The 21,265-nt window shown below is 39.1% G+C and overlaps 1 protein-coding gene across 1 annotated transcript in view; it reads right to left on the bottom strand.

Annotated features, from left to right (window-relative positions):
- The window catches only part of LOC128855444 (putative uncharacterized protein DDB_G0283051), a 168,095-nt gene that overhangs the window by 88,159 nt on the left and 58,671 nt on the right, over nucleotides 1–21,265 (bottom strand). Inside the window, exon 2 of the mRNA XM_054090350.1 lies at nucleotides 18,764–19,175. Within this exon, the coding sequence (XP_053946325.1) occupies nucleotides 18,764–19,162 (399 nt within the window). The 5' untranslated portion in view covers nucleotides 19,163–19,175. The remainder of the gene's footprint in view (nucleotides 1–18,763; nucleotides 19,176–21,265) is intronic.

Genomic DNA, 21,265 nt, shown 5'->3' with positions numbered 1-21,265 from the left:
CCAGTGGTATCACAATGGACCTACGAAGGGTCTAAGTGTGTCATTGCGACAGCCATCCTAGCTACCTATCTTCCATGGTTTAGCAAGCCCTCATGAAGCGTTTATCGCCAGAGCAATGCTTCCAAATTATGGAAATTTACGCAGACAAAAAAAAAAAAACAAAAGCTAATTAAACACTTCGTCCATTTTAAGTGCAGTTTACACTTTGGCGGTCCTTATTTTTTCGAAATGAGGAAGGATCTGCCGTTACTTATGTTGTATATCATATTCAAAAAATAAATGCCATGAAATTATCTACTAGATTGTAAGCAAAAAAAAGCAAATATTTCAATAATATTTCTGTTTTATAAAGGGTGGCTAAATTTCAAGGGCCAATGTTGAATGTAAACCACACCCAAACGTCAACGATACCGTTGGACTTCTTTCTTTGGGGTTATTTGAAAGAAAAGGTGTACGTCGATAAGCCAGCAACAATTCAAAAGCTAAAGAATGAGATAATACGGCACATTAACGGCATAGAACCTCAATTATGCCTCAGCGTCATCGTAAATTTGGACCATCGGATGTAGGTGTGCCGCCGAAGCCGCAGCAGCCATTTGGCCAATATTTTATTCCATACATAATTGAGCCATACCAATATTATCATAATAAGGAGAAATGATAATAATTTCTAAAAAAATTTATTTTATTCAAAATCAACACCGGCCCTTGAAACTTAACCGCCCTTTAAATAAGGAACTATTTGGTGGCGGCCGCCGTAGCCGAATGGGTTGGTGCGTGATTACCATTCGGAATTCACAGAGAGGTCGTTGGTTCGAATCTCGGTGAAAGCAAAATTAATAAAAACATTTTTCTAATAGCGGTCGCCCCTCGGCAGACAATGGCAAACCTCCGAGTGTATTTCTGCCATGAAAAAGCTCCTCATAAAAATATCTGCCGTTCGGAGTCGGCTTGAAACTGTAGGTCCCTCCATTTGTGGAAAAACATCACCACACATAGGAAGGAGGAGGAGCTCGGCCAAACACCTAACAGAAGTGTACGCGCCAATTATTTATTTATTATTTGCCTTTGGTGGTCTTTGGAGGTGCGTCGCCGAGGCCGCGGCGGCCATTTGACCAATATTTTGTTCCATAGTAATGGACCCATACGAATATTATCATAATAAAGAGAAATGACAATAATTTCCTAAAAAAAATTGTATTTAATTCAAAATCAACACCGGCCCTTAAAATTAACCACCCTCTATAATCAGTTCTCAAGCTCTTAAAAAATCACTAGACACAATAAGGGACCTCTTTCATCATTTTGCATTATTTTATTGAATTTGGATTTATTTTATTTCCAAAATATGCTTCTTCTTTACGCCACTACTGGGATGAACCTCTTAATTGAATGCCAAATAATACAAAATATATTTTATTACCTTTGGTGCGATGTAGTTTTGAAATGGAGTGTAGTTGGATTGTGATTATTTGTAATTAAAAGCCATTGAGCTATATTCTTTTGTTCACTTAAATACTCACAGCCGCACTCATTACAAATTACCCATACCACCATAAATGCTTGCGACCTTTAAACATTTCAACAGAAACTGAAATCTTCATTAAAAAATAGGAACAAAAATAAATATGAAAATGGAAATAAAAACAAAAATACTCGTACGAAAAATATCAGCAAGAGCACACAGTGGTAGCTACTAGAGTTGATGTGGCTATTAAAACGTCTATTAAATGTAATTAAAATAGGAGCTAACCACTACGTGACCATCACACATTTTATTACTGCGCTACAAATCTGACAGCCCCCAGCGTGGAGTTGAAAAAGGCAGACAGACGTGGTGTGCCAGAGAGCAGATATAGAACAATACAATTTAGTTACAGCTACGTACATACAAACACGCATACATAGTCGAATGTATATTTGTATGGCGTGACGATATGTGTGCGCCCTATTGATAAGTGGCAAACGAGCTAATCTCAATAACGAATTAAATTGTCGCTTTGTCTATTTATAAACAAGCCACTTTTGCCCAATTTATTGTATTGCATTACAAACAGCATTTAAGTGTGAGTGTAACTACATATACATACATACATACATATGTAACTACATACACAGACGCGCATTTAGCGTGGCAAATGGCTCAGTGTAGGGTTTATTACAGAACTCGACTCATCAGTTTCAGGCGTAGGTATGTATGTATGTATGTATGTATGTATGTATGTATGCATGCAGTTTCAGTCGACCCCCAACCGCCGTATGCAAGTATAACAGCACTACTACGCCACCACGACAATTTGCGTTTACATACACACACACACACACATGGGCATTAACGCGCCACCGTCATAATTGATCGTGTTTTATGCATTTTGCGCTCTTGTTGCTGTTGTTGTGTGTCATATTTGACTGATTTATGCGTATACAAAAAAGAATTTACTCATATTTGTGTACGTGTGCGTGTGTGCGTGTGTCTGTATCTCTCATTTAAAAGAACATACATACATATTTGACTCTGAGCAACAAATCCAATTGTACGTTTAACTTGAACTGCGTCCATGCACAGTGGCTCATCTTAGTAAGAGTTGTGTTGGGAAAGCTTCAAAATTCACTGGAGAGCGGGCAAATCCGAAGAAGGTTAGAACGATTTTCAATTACCAAAGAGTGAATTTTTTTTTTACTTTTTTTTATTGCGGCTGTAAAAACGGTTTTTAATATTTTTTGTAAAACGATTTTTTTTCTTTGGTATCAATACTAGGTCTGGAGGACGGCTCAAAAGCGTATCTCCCAGCCCTGCTTGACATCCTACATGATGTCTACTTTCAGTATTCATAGAGGTCGGCCTCCAGGGTCCAAAATGTGCGGCTTAATGCCATCCAAGCTAACCTAACCTAACCTAATACTAGGAGCCTTAATCTCTTACGATTAAAGAAATACTGCATCGTGGAAAAGCTGCAAATGGGGAATTCTGCTAAGAAGGTAAAATCGAAAAAATTCAAATGCCATATTTTTACGTTTCAAAATCAGATAGCGGCATAGAAAAAATAAATATTTAACGATTTTGTGTTTGTTAGGTAATTTAAGGGGTTATGGGTAGTCAGAATTTTCAAAAAATTGGATTTTTTTTTTTGCATTTTCTTAAAGTATAATACAATATCTTAAAAATATTGAAGTGAATTCGACAAATACTTTTCGAGTTATTCAACAATTAACAAAAGGCGCTCCGGAGCTCTGCTGAAAAATGGATTCTGCACGTGTGAAAGTGGCAAATAAGCGCGCCAACGTTAACACTCGAGAAGGTAGAATGGTACGTAGCCAACAGCAAACCGATATTTTGAAAACTGCTATGACGGCTGAAGAACTATTATATGGCCCAGGAATAGATGACACAGCGTAAGTCATTAAATAATTCGTATAACTCCACATAAATCGATAGCAAAACTTCAAAACGTTTTCTCAAAACTATGTTTTTGAACTGGTGATCACTGTAACTTAAAAACCGCTTGGTAGAGCTCAATAAAATCTATACTGCTTTTGAAAAACATAAAAAACTCGAGCCTGATCGAAGGATTTTTATTTTTCAAAAATATAAATTTTTTTTAAACCCTTAATTGTCGGTTTTTTTTTCTAGAAAATCTGAAAAATATTTCCTGAGGCCGCCATATGGTTAATTTTGAAAAATAAAAAGCTTCAATCAGGCACCAGATTATCTATTAATGAAACTAATTTCTCTTGCCCAATTGATTTTAAATGTGTGATGATCACCGAAAGGGACTTCTGGAGAAACGGGCTCCACACAAACAGCGATAACTTTTACAATTATTTTTTTTTTTAAATGTTGCTAAATTTGCTTTACTAACCAGAAGGCTTTAAAGTTTTTGACAATACCATTTTTAGCTACAAAATGTGTCCTCTTGAATCCAAGGTGCGAGGTTTGGGTGTCTCAATTTTCGTTGAATTCGAACCAAAAACCATATGAAACTAAACTTATTTGCATTATTATTATTATTAGTTATAAACAACTACTTAGTAAATTCAATTTTATTTATTTGAAACTATTTTCTTAACCGCATTGGTTTTGCTTCTTTCGCTCAAAAATTGCTTCCGCTTCACACACTGTGCCCATCTCCAACGTTAGAGTGGAAGTTGTGAAGCAAGCCGATGGTCTTTGTGTTGTTGCTATACAATTATTATTTCTTTTTTTTCATATGATAGCAGAGGTTAAACAGTCAAGCGAATGTTTCACAAATAATATAATCAAATTTATAAAAAGTTTGAAAACAACGAAGTGGGCTATAGTGAAGACCTTAGAATATTCACAGAAGGAGACTAAAGAAGGGTAAGAAGGTTGTAAGAGGGAAATTAGAACACAATGGCGAGAGCATCGAAATATTTCAATGCTATGAGTTTTAATAAAATAAGATTGCGAACATAAACAATACAGTTTGGGTTAAAAAATAAATTGTAATCAATACTCATTTCAACACTCTAAAACACATGAAAGTTATCAAGCGAACTCATAACCAATGAGAGTTATTGCTTGTAACTCTAAACGGACGGGCGCAAAAATTTAGTTTAAACACATACATATAAGTGGAGGTGGTTTTTATTATTCTCCTTCTTCTTCTTGATTGACGCGATAGTCGTTTACGCGATTTTGACCGAGTTTAGCAAAGTGCGCCAGTGTTTGCTTTCTCGTACCAGTTGGATACACTAAGTGAAGAAAAGTCCTTTTTACCGGATCTTCCTATCCTCTGCTATCACCACTTAGTACCGCATTGAATACTTTCAAAGCCGCAGCGTTTGTATTCAATTGGGACGACATGGCCCTGCCGAGGAAGACGATGATGGATCTTTTTTCGCTGCGCAATATCTATGTCATCGCAAAGCGCATTGATCCATCGCCTGCGGTACTCGCAGTCACAAATGTGCAAAGGTCTAGAAATCTTCCGCAGAATCTTTCTCTGAAACCCCCAGTTACGTCTTCTGGTTGAAAATTTTCAAGATGGCCGCAAAATCGTTCAAGATAATTCAAGATAATTCAGATTGTCCCTCCACAACCGAAACGGAAACAGATGACAATATTGAAGAATCTGATTTGATTAGACACCTTTAATGGGCTCCTGAAAGACTTCTCAATATTACTTTCACGCAGTATCGAAGAAGAAATCTTCATTCATTCGGCATTGTCTGACAAAATATTGGCTAGCATTCCGGTGTTAGAGCGTCTGCCTACAAACGAAGAGCTAACCGCCACTGTTGAATAAAGCGGGACCATGTTGGATGAGCTCTTAATACCGAAACTGCATAGCTGGAGTTGGAGCAAATGCGGTTCCAGTAAATGAACAGCAAGTAAAATATTCATCAATGAACCAATGATCTTGACGAACGTTATGCAAAATAACACAAAAAATAGTCGAAATTTGCCACCTACCAGATATGAATAAAAGAAATGTATGACTCCAAATAATCAAATGCCTTTAGAAAACAAACTTAATTGTACATTCTGTCAAAAAAGTACCGGGAATTGTTCAATTAAACGCAAAATAATTGTTTAATCATTAACATTTATTTGATTGCCTTCAAAATAGGCTCCATTCGGAGCAATATACATATGCCAACGATTAGTCCAGTCATCAAAGCACCTTTTAAACGCGTTTGAAGAGATCTTCTTCAGCTTCTTCAGCTAATTCTCCTTAATGGCCTCTATCGGCACAAAGCGGCATCCGTGGAGTGGCAATTTAAGTTTTGAGAAAAGGAAAAGGCCACCGCGGACTAAATCCGGTGAATACGGTGGTTGTTCGATGATATTTGTTGAGTGTTTGGTCAAAAATGTGTTCACAATATGAACCTTGTGAGACAGAGCCTTATCACGGTGCAAGATCCATGAGTTTTCTTCCCATAAATCGGGCTGTTTCTTAAGCACATTCTCTCTCAAACATCACATAATTTCCAAATGATATTCGTTATTTACCGTAGAACTATTTGGAACGAATTCCGAGTGCACAACACCACGATAATTAAAGAAAACGAGTAGCATGACTTTCACTTTTGACCGACTTTGACGTGGTTTTTTTGGTTTCGGTTCATGTGGATAGCGCCATTCACCCGCATCAACCGCCTGTTGACTGGGTTGCATGTTAAACTGATATACCCACGTCTCATCACCTGTTATGATATGCTGGATAAACATTGGGTCCGAATTCACTTGCTCAAGCATGTCTTCAGTCACCTTCTTCCGATGAGTTCTTTGAAAGAAATTCAATTCTCTTGGAATGAGTCGAGTAGTTACGCGTCTCATGCCCAATTGATGGTGTAAAATGTTGCGAATTGATTTGTGAGACACGCTAAGGTCACGAGCTACCTCCCTCAAACTTAAATGATGGTTTTGCAGCACCATTTTTTTGACTTTGTCAACGATTTCATCCGTTTAAGACGTTGATGGGCAACCAGATCGAGGTAAATTTTGTACGACTTCTCGGCCCTTTGCAAAAGCCTTCCATTACTCACAGTTCGGTGCTTTTGATAAGGTATACTCGCCGTAGGGTTTCTGTAACATTTCAACGATTCGGCACACGAAACCCCAGTCAAAATACAGAATTTAAGACAAATGCTTTGTTCGATATTTTTATCCACAGTGAAAATCGCAGTGGTTGAATTAAATGCAAAAAACAAGCTAATTGCCAGATCACGCTCAAACTCTGCGGCACTATAGAGGACAGTTGTACCAAAATTCGAGCAAAAAATATTAGACTTATGTATATGTAACGCGCGCTTTTTAAATAAACAATATTCGATATTTTTTTTACAGAATGTACAGAATTATTGCATTGGAAGTACTGCCAATTTTTAGGTACTGCTGGCTGTTCGGATACATCTTTAAAGAAAATATATTTTTTTAAGTTGTTAGTATGATTAATACTATGTATATTATCTGGATTTTATGGGTAATATGCAAAAAAGAAGGCCGGATTTTTAACGAGGCAATTTCTAATTTTGCCCTACGATAATGCGTCATCTCACATTGCATTATTAACTTAACCGTAACCATTTGGTGAATATGTAGACCTACTACCACTTAATCATTTGCTTTGGCTACGTGGGACTTATAGGTAACACAAAACACCACCCCGGAGACATCGTTTCATGGTAATAGAAAAGATTCAACGTAAATTGCTGCATGCACTGAAGGACATTTCGGAGATCGAGTTTCAAGAACTGGAAACTATTTTGGCGTAAATGTATTTTGTCGACGGGGGATTTGAAGGTAGCGAAATAGGTTTGGAGAAATGTGAATTTTCTAAACAAAGTTGACTTTCTATTTGATCACGTACGTATGTTCTAATAATATGCGTAAGCAAGTGGCGAATAAATGAAGCAATCGGTGTAAATAAACGTAGCTTGGCAGCGAGTGAAAAGAGCTGCGTAAAATTACCTTTGTTTGTAAAATTAGTGAGTGAAGCCAGTTTTATGAGGTACTCGCTAGTGGCGAATTTTGCTCGATAACTTTGTTGTTGCTTTCGCATGGAAATTTTTCGTCAAGTGAGCCGAGCAGAGGGATAGCGAGCAAAGAAGAGACCTATAGATAATAAGAAAGCACATCTCCATGCATCCTCAAGCACATGTAAGTATGCCAGTTCTAGTAAATATTATACATAAGCTGACTGATCGAAGATGCAAGTGTGTCGTATTCAAGCAGGGTAAAGTTCTGTTCCCTAAAAATGAATTCGGAAGTGGCATAAAACCATACAAAAATTGTTGTGCTCTACTGCAATATCAATTTCGGCCAAATGTCCTGATCTGAAATGCACGTACATATGTACATATGTGTATGTAAATATGCTTTGTGTGTAATTTGATATGTTGACGCGTTGAGTGCAGTGCGTCCGTTTACGTGAACTAACGGGTGATTTTTTAGCTATTGTCGTTTTAAACAGTTGGTTTAAACAGCTGACGCAATTTTCGAGTTTTGTTTCACTGTCAAACATCTTCAGTTTGGCCTATAATTTAACCATGAATCGTCTTATAAACGAACAACGCTTGCAAATCATTGAATTTTAATATAAAAATGCGTGTTCTGTTAAGAAATTTATCGCGGGCTTCTTCCATTTTATGGTCAGTTTAATCGAGCCACTGAAGCGGCTATTCGAGCTATTGTGACTAAATTTAGAACCAAATTTACATTATTGGACATCAAACCACCAACACGCTTAGGTAGAGTGCGAACTGAAGAAAATATCGCAGCTGTATCGACCAATGTTAATGATGACCATCAATTATCGATTCGTCGCCGTTCGTTGCAATTGGGCCTCTGTTACTCAACAACGTGGAAAATTTTGCGAAAGGATTTAGGTGCGAAGCCTTTCAAAATACAGCTGGTGCAGGAATTGAAGCTGAACGACCTACCGCAACGCAGAATTTTTGGTGAATGGGCTCTTGGAAAGTTGACCGAAGATCCACTTTTGGATGAATGGGAACGTAAATAAGCAGAGTTGTAGATTTTGGAGTGAAGATGAGCCAGAAGAATTGCAAGAGCTACCAATGTATCCAGAAAAGGTCACAGTTTGGTGCGGTTTATGGGGGGCTGGAGGTATCATTGGACCGTACTTCTTCAAAGATGCTGCGAATCGTAACGTTACCGTGAATGGTGAGCGCTACCGTGAAACGAAATCCAACTTTTTTTTGTCCAAAATGCAAGAGCTTGCATGACATGTGGTTTCAGCAAGACGGTGCCACATGCCACATGCCACACAGCACGCGTAACAATGGACTTGTTGAGAGGCGAGTTCGGTGAACATTTTATTTCACGTTCGGGACCTGTCAATTGGCCACCCAGATCGTGCGATATAACGCCTTTAGATTATTTTTTGTGGGGCTATGTTAAAGCTCATATTGGAAGACAACATTAAAGCATTTACATATATGTGAGATACCGGCCGAAACATTGGAGAAAGTATGCCAAAATTGGACTAAGCGGATGGACCATTTGAAGCGCTGTCGCGGTCAATATTTGCATGAAATAATCTTCAAACATTAAATTACATGGACTGTACTATCGATTTAAATAAAAATTTCATGCATTTTTCTGAATTTAATGTGTGCTTTTTTTGAAAAACTTTCCTACAGCTCTTAAAAAATCACCCTTTTCTTATATATTTATGTGAGTTCAGAGTGCACATAAAAGTGGTCTCTTTTTTCTACTTTTTCAATCACATACAGCTGTCTTTTGCAGTCAGACGCATTAAGTTTCATGCATTTTCCATTTCACTGCGCAGGTGCACAGGTTCACTGTCCTATCACATAATTTTCGGCGTTCCAAATAGAATAATGAAAAAGATGATGATATCAATGTATGGGCAAGAATATAGGATTACAAAGTGGCGTATGGCACGTCTGTGGATCAAGGAACGGTTTCAAGAAAAAGGGTACCCTAACTACATACATAAGCATTTTTTATTAGTACCGGCCAGATTGTGTCCAATGATCAACTGCTGATCTAAGCAGTTTATTTATTATTTACTGATAAGTGTGCATATGCACATAGATATGTATTTATGTATGTAAGTATGCATGTGCATACACACATAAGTAAAAAGTGCACATTCAAATGACCGGATGAGGTGCGTGGTTTGCAGTTTAGATTACATCAAACTTGTCAGCCACAACTGGACAACCAACCGTCCGGCACAATGAACTGATCGATTGTCTCGATCGACTACCGTCTCGCGTTCAGAGTAGTTCAGTAGGTAGGTACGTACATACATACATAGGTACATAGGTGCGGACGACGCTCAATTCACTTTAGCGAGGAACTTCACTTGGAAAAAGTCAACTTTTTATTTATAGCCGGCGTACAAATACATACATACACATATATTAATGGCTGATGGCTAGTCAGTGAGTGACACACGTTGTTCATCGCAGCATACATACATAGTTATATTTCCTTTTCAATGCAAGCGCACACATACACACACACACACATGCGACTTTGTACTAATAATTATAATTTGCAATTTACGCACATACAATGATCGTCAATTTAACATTTGCCTTCGATGTTTTGAAGTGTGCACACACAAGCAAACATTCAATGCATACATACATATAACCAGCAATGCTAGTAGGTAGGTGCATACATTCTAAGGATAAATACAAATGTCTATTTAAAGACACTCATCGTTGTCAACACTGTCACTCAGCGCGTGCAAATCGTATATGCCTATATATGTGTGTGCACGAACGACGGGGGCGGCTGATAAGTTCGCGTCCTAGGGTGCTGAACGAATGAAAAGTATGACTTTATTTTTACTTTTCAATGTAAACATCAGCATCATCATAACAATACGATTTAGGAGTTGGACACTCGGCCATGACTCGCGGCACACCCTGTTGACTATTGTTTGAATGAACCATACGTTAACAGGTTTTATAGTACATACTAGAATTTTAGCTCGATGTAAGTGTGCTGGCAATATACCTGATCAGAAAAACGGCCTACAGCTCTTTACTGATGGATCAAAGCTTGACGATTAGTTTAGATTAGATTTGTGGGGGGTTGGACAAGTCCAAGCACTCAGTCAGGAGACCATTGTACTACACCCGCATAGATTTCAGTAGAAAGAATAGAGAGATAGGAAAAATAAAATGTGGGTGGTAAGACGGAAAAATTAGTTTGAGGTCACTCTTGGATTCATTGATGAATCTTAAGAGATCCGGAAGAGGAAGAATATGAACTTTATCCATATTCAGTATATCGCAACCCAATAAAGTCTGATTCTAGAAAACACCGGTCAGCTAAATAGAAAATGCTCTGCAGTGTCGTCATCCTCAAGGCAGGATAGGTATATCGGGCTGTCGACGACCCCCATGGTAGCCATATGCTGGTCACAGGCGTTGTGCCCAGTGATTACCCCCACCAGTACTCTCAGGTCTTTTCTGCATGGTTTTAGGAGAAATGTCGCTATTTTCCTGTTTCATTCTTTCCCAAAGCACTTGGCTACTCTGCACGAGTTCAACCCAGACTAACGTCCACTATGGGTAGACCTCATGAAGTCGACAATCCATAGTTGAATCGATGCAGAATTGACACTTAGAAAGGGTTCAGAGCCCAAGTTGGCTTTGGTGTCTACTGAAAGAAACCAAAAGTAAGCGTTTCGGTTCGTCTTCTTAATCACTGTAGCATATTTTTGGCTGAAATTCTAGCCCAGCTAGGTAACTTTCTGGCAAAGCAACAATGTGACCTCCTGCAGGGAAATCTATATTTACTCCGATATCCAAGCGGCGAGTAAATCTCTTGGTGACGTTCTCACTAATTCCATCATTTCTTGCAATGTTGTCTAGATAGTTTGACATGTAATGCTGCAAAAAGAATTTGGCCAAAATGGGACGCTAGGCGCTACTTAATCGGTCAAGGAGAAACGTCTCTATGTTAGTTGCTTTGATTACAGGCCACTGTCTCATAAGTCAACATGCTCAAAGATTGAACGTACCGCATTTCGACTATTGCAGAAGCTGCAAGATAAGTAGGAGGAAGAGTCCGTTAGACACAATCTCACACTGACCCGCGTGGCACGCGTGGCACGCCACTACGTTTACTGATGACCTTAGTGATATTAGTGTCAGCCAGATCAATGGGCTTGCATTTTAAACAAAATGGTTTAACGAGTAATAGCTACTGTGTCATCAAAATGAATCGGCAACGGTCTAACCTACCATCATCATCATCATCATCGTCATGCATAGCACTACAGCTCGGTGTGAACCTTAGCTTCCTCCATAATTTTATTCCATGCATCACGGTCCATAGCCATACTATGATAGTTGGTCGCTCCTATGCTTCTTAGATCGTCCTGAACGCCGCCTAATCACCTTATGTAATCCCACACTGAAAGACTGCAAGCGGAACTTAAGGTTGATCAAAGGAAGCAGGAATTGTACGTAGGAATGGGAGTAGAGATATTTAGTGAAGAAAGGTCACATTTAAGGAAAACATCTTGAATACGCTCAACACCATCAATAGCAAATTTATAATGACGTCTCCAGATGAATGCAGTCTATGCAAGCTTTGGATGAAACAAAGATGTATAGAGTAAGGGATCTGCTTAGAACCATTTCGACGAAGAAAGCTAAACGCAGCATATGATTTAGATATAATCGAATTGATGTGGTCCTTCTTCTCTTCTTCTGCTTTATTGGCACGATAACCGCTTGCGTGATTCTGGCCGAGTTCAACAAAGCGTATCAGCCATTTCTTTCCCGTGCTAACTTTGCCATTCACTTGGGTGTGGCCAGAACGATTCTTCTGCATATGGTCCAAGCAGCTTACAACTTCCGCACTTCGTCCAAGTATCCTCTGGGTACCTCCCGAGCATCCGTTTGAGGGCGAGCATCCGTTTGTGCGCTGGGTTTGGGAACCGCCACGTAAAAATCCTCCCCCAATGAAAACCAAAGTAAAGGTTCGGATGAGAACCTCCTGTTGAACTGATGTGGTTACTGCATAAAACAAAGAAAGGCATCGAAGATTACACCAAGGTCTTTGGTCTTGGCAACAGGTTTTTGATCTCTGATCAATTGATCAACAGATTTCCGTCTTCTCCTCAAAATGGTTTTCTATGACCGCCATCTTCTCACTGTCATCCGATGCTCTTCGACCGCTAAAGCCTCTTTTTAAGTTTGAAAATGGCAAAAAGTCACTGCGAAGAAGGTACGGGCTGTAGTCTGGTGTTATTCCGTTCAATTTCTGAATTTCAAGGCATACCTCGCAACTCGAGCGGTGTAAACTTTCCCATCACCGCTGTTTATCAGCATTCGCGGTAGCCAAAGTTTTTGTAACATCTCTCTAATTTATTTTTTTGCTAATCTGTGGTTCTTCTGATATTTGCCACGATTTAATTTTTCGATCAGCCAGTACTAATATTTGAACTTTTTGAACGTTCTCTTCGCTCACTATCGTCACATGGCGACCGAGACTTGTTAAAATAGCCGAGTCCTACATAAGAAGATGCGAATTGGATGGTTATTTACACTAACTATTCGTAATGAGTTAATGAGTCACCGCTAAGTCCCTTAAATCGCGAACTAATTTGCCGCCCCTCGTACAAATGTTTGTATGTATGCGTGCGTGGTATATTTGAATACTTATTAATATTTGTGTGCGTTTGCATGATAACTTTAAATGAAAGCCAACAACAATATTCATTCCTATTCATTGTATGTATGTCTGTATGTGTGTTTCTATAAAAAAAATAGTTGGTTGCATTTGGCTTTGCACAAATCTGGCTAATAACGTGACTGGCATGGCCAATATGCTGAGGCACACGTTAATTTCTAAAGCACTCATTCGCAAAAGAGGATATACTCACACATAAGTATGTAAATACACACAGACTTACACATGTGCGTGTGTGTGTAAGAATATTTATTCGAATGCCTAATGCAGTAGGTTGCCAGCCACGCCGGCTGTCTTCAGCAGCGGCACATATCTTACATATTCAAATGTGAACTTTACGCGTACGCAGCGGAAGACGGCCAATAAACGAGCAATATGAAAAATCAAAGTAATTTACAATGAAAGCGATTGAAAGCGTAATTTCTTTGATTTAAACGACAGTCGAACTGCTCCTTAATTTTTATTTTGTAAAATATTAATTTCGAATTTCTGTTCTTGTAAAAGCAGGCGTAATCATCTTTAAATCTGATATGAGAATGCTGATTTCATAAACTACAGACCGATATCTTTACACTGCGGCTCCTGAATTGGTCTGTTGAGATTGGCCGCGAGTCTGCATAAAGGGTTTTCCAATAAGAGGTGTTAATTTGATATTCAAAGAATAATTTCGTTGCTTGTGTGGCACGTAGCGCCGTCTTGTTGAAAATAAACGTTGTCCAAATCAATACCATCCAATTGCGATCATAAAAAATCGTTAATCATCTCTCGATAGCGCAATCCATTCACCTAAACTGTTGCTCCAGCTTCATTTTCGAAAAAGTAAGGTCCAATGACTCCGCCGGACCATAAACCGCACCAAACAGTCACACATTGAGGATAGAGGGGCTTTTCAACAATAACTCTGGGATCTACTGAGCTTCAGATCCGACAATTTTGCTTATTGACGAAGTCGCCGAGGTCCAAATGGGTCTCATCACTCAAGATGATTTTTCGATGGAATTCCGGATCATTTTCATACATTTCAACGACCCAATCAGCAAAGACACGACGTTGTTGATGATCGGCCGGCTTGAGTTCTTGTGTTAACTGGACTTTATAAGCCTTAAGACCCAAATTTTTATGCAAAATACGGTGTAATGACGTTTGTGGAATGGACAAACCTAGGTTTTCTTCAACACTTTCGGCTATAACAGCAATATCTTCGGCTGTTCTTGAGCGACGTGCACGGGTTTTATTCGTCACATCACTCACTTGTCCCAACAGCTCGAATTTTTTCACCAACTTCTGTATTGCGGTCCGACAGGGTGCTTCACGATGACCCAAAAATGTTTGAGTTTTACGAACCGTCTCTGCCAAATTTCCACCGTTTTTATAGTGAATTTAAATAATTTCAATGCGTTGTTTGAGCATGTATCGTTCCATTTTTATTAATGGCGTAGTTTCTACATGTCAAATATTAAAAACCGACAGCTTCAAAAGTGAAATCTACCTCTTATTGGAAAACCCTTTATTTATAATTGAAGATTTCTGATGAATTTAAACACTTCCTTGGGCTTCGTCTTGCGAGAGCTCCACATACACCCAACTCGCAATAGCACCAGACGCTTGTTTTCTGAAATGATAACGAAGACAAAAATGTCCCGCATAGTATCCAGTGAGGGTTCGTAAGTTGTCATTTCTTTCCAAATTTAGGAGCCACTCCTCACTTCTAAAAAGAAGGATAAATTGTTCTGCCTGCCTCTGACTGAACAAGCTTTATTTGTTTTTTTTTTGGTAAGTTGAATGGCGCTCCCCGCTCTACACGCTGTTCGTGCACTTTAAGAAAGCGTTCGACGCTATCAATCGAGACGCAATATGGCAGGCACTGTGTAGAAAGGGAGTTTCCGCCAAGATAATTCGCCTCATCAAAGCCCTCTACAAGAACTCCGAACTGGCAGTGTTTCACAAAGGCGATATCAGCAACCCATTCACTACCAACGCAGGCGTAAGGCAAGATTGTCCCCTGTCGCCCCTTCTCTTCGCCATCGTCCTTGATAACGTCATGAGCCAACTGACCCTGCACAAAAAAGACATCGTATGGAGCTTCACCAGACATCTTGAGGACCTGGACTTCGCCGATGACATCTGCCTCCTCTTTCCCAAATTCTCTGACATGCAAGCGAAGGCGGACAGACTAGTCGCGCTGGCACGCACTGTCGGACTGGAGGTCAACATCGCCAAGACCAAGGCTATGAGAGTTAACCACAACAACGAAAGGCAGATATTGGTTGACGGATGCCCGTTGGAATTTGCCGAAAGCTTCTCCTACCTCGGCTGCGTCATCACGGCAGATGGTGAAGCAGATGAAGATGACAACTGCAGGCTAAACAAAACAAGGGCGACATTCGGGCGAATGCATGCAGTATGGGAGAGTTTGCAAATCTCCAGGCGCACTGAACTACAAATATTCGGCTCATGCGTGAAGTCCGTATTGTTGTACGGAAGCGAAACATGGCTGGTCTCTAACACCATCACACAGAGGCTACAATCCTTCGTCAACAAATGCCTCCACATCATCTGAAGAATATTATGGCCAAACACCATCCCTAACGACGTACTGTGGAGATTAACGAATGAGGAACCCATCCTTAGGCAAATCAAACGCAGCAAGTGGCGAAGGATAGGTCACACATTGAGAAACCACCAGATAGCATTACGACTGGCACTTGACTGGAATCCGCAAGAGAGCAGAGGCCGCGGTCGACCAAAAAGACATTTTGAGAAGGTCGATGTTGCGCGAACTAGCAGATGCCGACATCTCATGAGGCGGTGTAAAAACAATACCACAGAACCTATGCTCCCGAGAGGAGTGAACAAGGGGGAAAAACAAACCGTCAAAGACGAATCGTCTTCTATCCTTCACCAAGAAAACATGAGCTCTTAAGTATTGGCTCACACAGGAGAGTTTTTGAGCACTCGAAAGTTCGAATTAATGTGTCATGTGCCTTATAGCACTGATTTGGCACATCTTGATTCCTTTTTCCCCCCGAGCATCTAAACTAAAATGGGAAGTCAAGGTTTTTAACGGCTAAAGAAGCTGTTGAGGCTTTAAACAGCTCATTTTGGAGGTATCCACTTTTGAGTATAAAAGATTGAAGTTATTTATAGCAACTTATCCTGAGCCAATTAAACAATCATCTCGACCATAGGCTCAGTGTTCGAAGAGCAGTGTAAAATGTTTTACCAATAGTTCTGTTCATTTATAGTTTTTTGCAGTGGTCATAGTTTGCTTACATAGATGATTTCATCTAAAATGGCAATGCAGTCAAAGCCAGCTCTAAACGCTGAGGTTTTTTTTTTTTTTCATTATATTAACTTCTTATTTCATTTTACTCCTCTCCCTACAGTAAGTAATATTATATTTTAAGAAAACTATCATAATCATATGCAAGTTTTAAAATTTCTATCACATTTTCATATCACGCAAATTATGGTCACAGATATTTATGCCAAGAACAAACGCAGTCACTGTCATTAAACGAACCAAAATAAATTATGTATTATATATTAATAAAGTGGGCAGTGCGTATGCATAAGTATAAACGTAAATATGTGGGTAACTAAAAAAGTCAACTCCCCCACAAACAATCTGCACACTAGGGGTGTTCTTATTTTTAGCTTGCGTAAGTAAAATTGTCGTTGGTTCGAATCTCTGTGAAACACCAAAATGAAAAATCTGCCCATACAGCTTGTATCTGTTTTAGAAGTGTAAACAAAATTTTAAAGGCAGCGTCCGGTAGACTTTTCGTGGGTACCTGATGACGTCGGTCATATGCCACGGTGCTCAAAAGCACAGCTAAAAGTGTGGTGTAGAATGCGCCACCTTGGCGTGCTTCGAGGCCTCTGCCTAAACCTCTGCTGTACTTTGGGTCCAGCCCCCCTCACGCAATGCAACTCCACATCCGGCCAAAAAGCCTCTACACGCATTTGGATGTTAAACGTCATCACGATACTCACCATTCTTACAAACAGGTCGGAGCGAATTGCGAGAGCTCCTGTTCCTTGCGGCACCAAATTTACATATCCGGTTATACCACCAGTTGCGCTTTCATACAGCTTTGGACTGGTGGCCAGAATAAAAAATTCCCAGTTTTAAGGACAAACTTAAACAAGCTTCAACATGCAGTATGCATAACCCAGGCGAATGACCTCACAGAACCCGTACTCAATTTTATAAAGATATGCAAGGTTATCTTCCCGTCTAGGGAATAGTGGAAAACTAACCCAACATGGCTAAATCATAACTCACAAAAATGGTACACAGATGGTTCCAAAACGCTCCAAGGAGCAGAAATAGTAGGGCCTAGAGCACACAAATACCTAACACTAACACAAACACCTAACAGATATCCCGATTTTCCATGCGGAACTCTTTGCCATAATGGAAACAGTGGAAATCATATCCAAAAGGGCTCGAGAAAGTAAAAATTAAAATACTTTCGAACAGTCAATCGGTTCTCAAAGCCTTGCATAGCTTCACATTCAAGTCAAAAGTCCTAATAGAGTTTAACAATGCACTCAACAAACTGGCCACTCATACTCAGGTATCACTGATTTGGGTACCAGGACATGAGAAACACGAAGGAAACGAGAAGGCAGACTTGTATGCCAAAAAAGTGGCAGAAGGGCTATTTATTGAACCAACTCCATTTTCCGGCTTTTACAAAAATAATATAAAGCAGGAAACCAAAAAATGGAGCCAAATTAAAATCAGGGAACACTGGAATGGCATAAGCGACCTTTTTTTCTTGTTCACACCACTTGGAAGCATAGGGCCTCGACAAGACTCAGTCTGGCTTCGTTAATCTATTTTGCAAGCGGTCTTTATCACTCCAAAAAGTTGTTGAACTGCAATGCCAACAGAGCAAAATCTACTCTAACCCCAGATAAAAAGGGCCTCAGATTACTCTGTGGAGCATTTACAGGTCACTTTGCCTGTAATAGACACTTTGACAGAATAGTACAAGATTGTGCAGGTTCTGCTGTGATGACGAGAAGTCTATGGAACACTGAATCAACAACTGTGAAGCATTAGGCCACAGGAGTCACAGAGTCCTGGATTCGTACCTACTAGAGGAGGAAGACCTAAAATCGCTCCTTCTTAAGAAGCTGGTTCGATTCCTCGGTATACTAAATAATTATTATTAAGTAATTAGGGGCACACAATAGATCAATCTGGTCACTGTGCATAAAGGCCTTAGCCGAACGCGTACACCCATTACTATTAAGGACAATCATAAAGACAGAAATATGAAGCAACGTTTTTCAATATTCCACCAAATAACAAAAAAGCCAACTTAAATGAGAGCAACCCTACTGAGCCCTCACTTTCGAATGCAGTGAAGTATGAACGGCGTGCGTGTGAATGTGAATGCAGAACAAATTATGCAAATGCTGGCAACATGCGATGCATACTAAATGCCAAACCTGGCCAATACATGCAACACTTGCATTTTAATAAGGCGCATTGGCATTGTTTTCAATTAATCTATCTATTTCGCTGTTGTTGTTGCTGTTTTTTCTTTGTTTTTTGCTTTCAAGATGCACACTCACCTCAATTAGATTTTTTAGGAAAGTCACTCTCCGATTCTTTTTCAGACGCATGCTGCCGCTGCCGCTAACGCTGTTGTTGTTGCAGCTGTCGCTGTTGCTTGAAACTGAGTTATTGTTATTGTTATTGTTAACACTAATATTTTGATTATTATTGACTTGACTAGAACTAGCACTAGCACTAACACAGACACTATTATTTTGACTGTTGCTGTTGTTGTTTTGAGTACCACTACTACTACTACTACAGTTGATTGGATTATTTTTATTGAGCAAATAATTTGTGTTGAAGTTGAGTATCTCACTAAAGTGAGCGCTATTCTTCTGGTAGAAAGAGGCCGGTGCAGTTGGTAGCATAAATCTGGTAGTTGCCAACTCTGTTTTACAAATCGCAAGTTCCATATTGTGTAGGCATCTGAAATGGGAAATCGGAGAAAAAGATTCAAATATTTTTAAATAAATGTTTTGTAAAATCTAAAATAAAGCAATTAATATATTAGTTAGTTCACGGACCTTTGTCGCTAGTGAAGGGAAATTTAAGAGGTTATATACAGTTAGAATTTTCAAAAAATCGATTTTTTTAAATTTTATTTTCTTAATGTAGATATATTTAAGAATACACACTAGGGCGGGTCGATTTAAAAATCGCTCATTGCCTCCAATTTGGGTCGAACGAAAAATCCCACTTTGACCCATTTAGAGTGCTCCAATCGAGTCCAAATGCATGACCGACCCCCACTAACTTTGGACGGCCGATCCACCCATTCCAGTGGCACACCCCCTGGAACTCCCCTTGGGGGTTCCCCATACAATCATTTCAAAATATCACCATTTTTGGCCTTTACATGAGAAAAGAAACTAAAAAGTTCGACTCAAATATTATTTTGATCCCTAGAATATGATTTTCACAGAGCAATGGGCGATTTTTTTGCCTCCCCACAAAAGACACTAAAAGTTCGACCCAAATTGGGGGACATCAGAATTCGTTTTAGAGGTATGGTTCCTTCGGCAAAGTTTCTTATTTGATCCCTAGAATATGATTTTCACAGAGCAATGGGCGATTTTTTTGCCTCCCCACAAATCGACCCGGCCTAATACACACAGAACATTTAATACCGTTGTGGTGAATATTTTCGAAGTTACACGTACAAAGTACAAGGCAAACTTTAAACGCGTTTTCCTCAAAAAGGTGTTTTTAAAGTCGGTGACCAACATCACTTGAAAACGGCTAAACCGATTAGTCTCAAATTTTAATAGGATCTTTTTGACTATACATATATTTTTTAGTAATTAATCGAAGATTTTTTCTCACTGATAATTTTTTTTTTTTATAAACAATTTAAGGCCGAAATTTTGTTCAAAAATTGATTTTTTTTAGAAACCGCCATTTTGTCAAAAAAATGTATTTGCTTATTCCTTCAATGAATTACTAGATTTAACATTAATTTAAAGAAATCTGTTTGGTTTTTCAATTTGAGAGGATCCAGTTCAGAGACATAGTGGTCACCGCAAAACGTCTTTTTTTAGAGGAGCTCCCGGAGATCAGCTGTAGCTCCTTTCCAAATAAATATTTTTACTAATACTAAGTCTTAAAATACAGTTAAAAGATAACATAATATGTGTGCAAATTTTTAGATCAATAAATTTGAAAGTTTTCTTAGAAAAAATGCTGAAAAATTCGCTTTTTTTCAACCTTCTTACTGTATATAACCCCTTAACAAATTGTAAATTAAGGGATCTTTCAAAAGAAAAAGAATGTTGTTTTAAAATAAAATATGCACAAATTTAAATTTTTTTCAGATTTCTTAAATGTGCTCTATGAGCACGTCAACAAGTAAAATCCCCCAAACAGTCGATTCATGAATGCCTAATTGTTGAGAACGTCGAGATATCGACGATGCTGAAGGTTGTTCAGCAACACTTTTCGCTACAGCAGCAACATTCTCAACAGAACGTCCTGCTTTTGGTCTGCCAGTCCGTTCACCATCCTCGACATAACCAGTTTCCTGAATTTTTTTCACCAAACTTTGAAATGTCGACTCATTCCGATAATTATTCTCACCAAGTGTCAAACTTGTCAAAAAAATGTTACTCTTCTCTCCATCATTTCATCAATTATTAATATTGCGTATCGTAAGAATATTCTTAATTTGACGGCCAGTTTGCCCAAATCACGCATAAATTTATAGGTACAGCTACAAAAGCCTGCATTAAATTTCTTCGAGTGCATATATATTACTATCGGGTGTTTTTCTATTTTTTCTGCTGAGAATGGCGTTTCTGTTGTCAGTTACGTTTTCGAGGTTGTAAGAAACTTCGCTTATCTAGAAAACAGCATTAGCACAGATAAAAATATCAGTCTCGAAACGCAACAGAGAGTCTCGCTTGCCAGCAAGTGCTACTTTGGACTAAGTAGGCAAATGAGTAGAAAAGTCCTCTCTCGACGAACAAAACTAACACCTACTACAAGGCTCTCATCATACACGTCCTAACGTATGTCGCAGA

The sequence above is a fragment of the Anastrepha ludens genome, chromosome 2 (assembly GCF_028408465.1).
Source record: "Anastrepha ludens isolate Willacy chromosome 2, idAnaLude1.1, whole genome shotgun sequence".
Lineage (NCBI taxonomy): Eukaryota > Metazoa > Arthropoda > Insecta > Diptera > Tephritidae > Anastrepha > Anastrepha ludens.
This window is presented reverse-complemented; position numbering and strand designations above follow the sequence as displayed.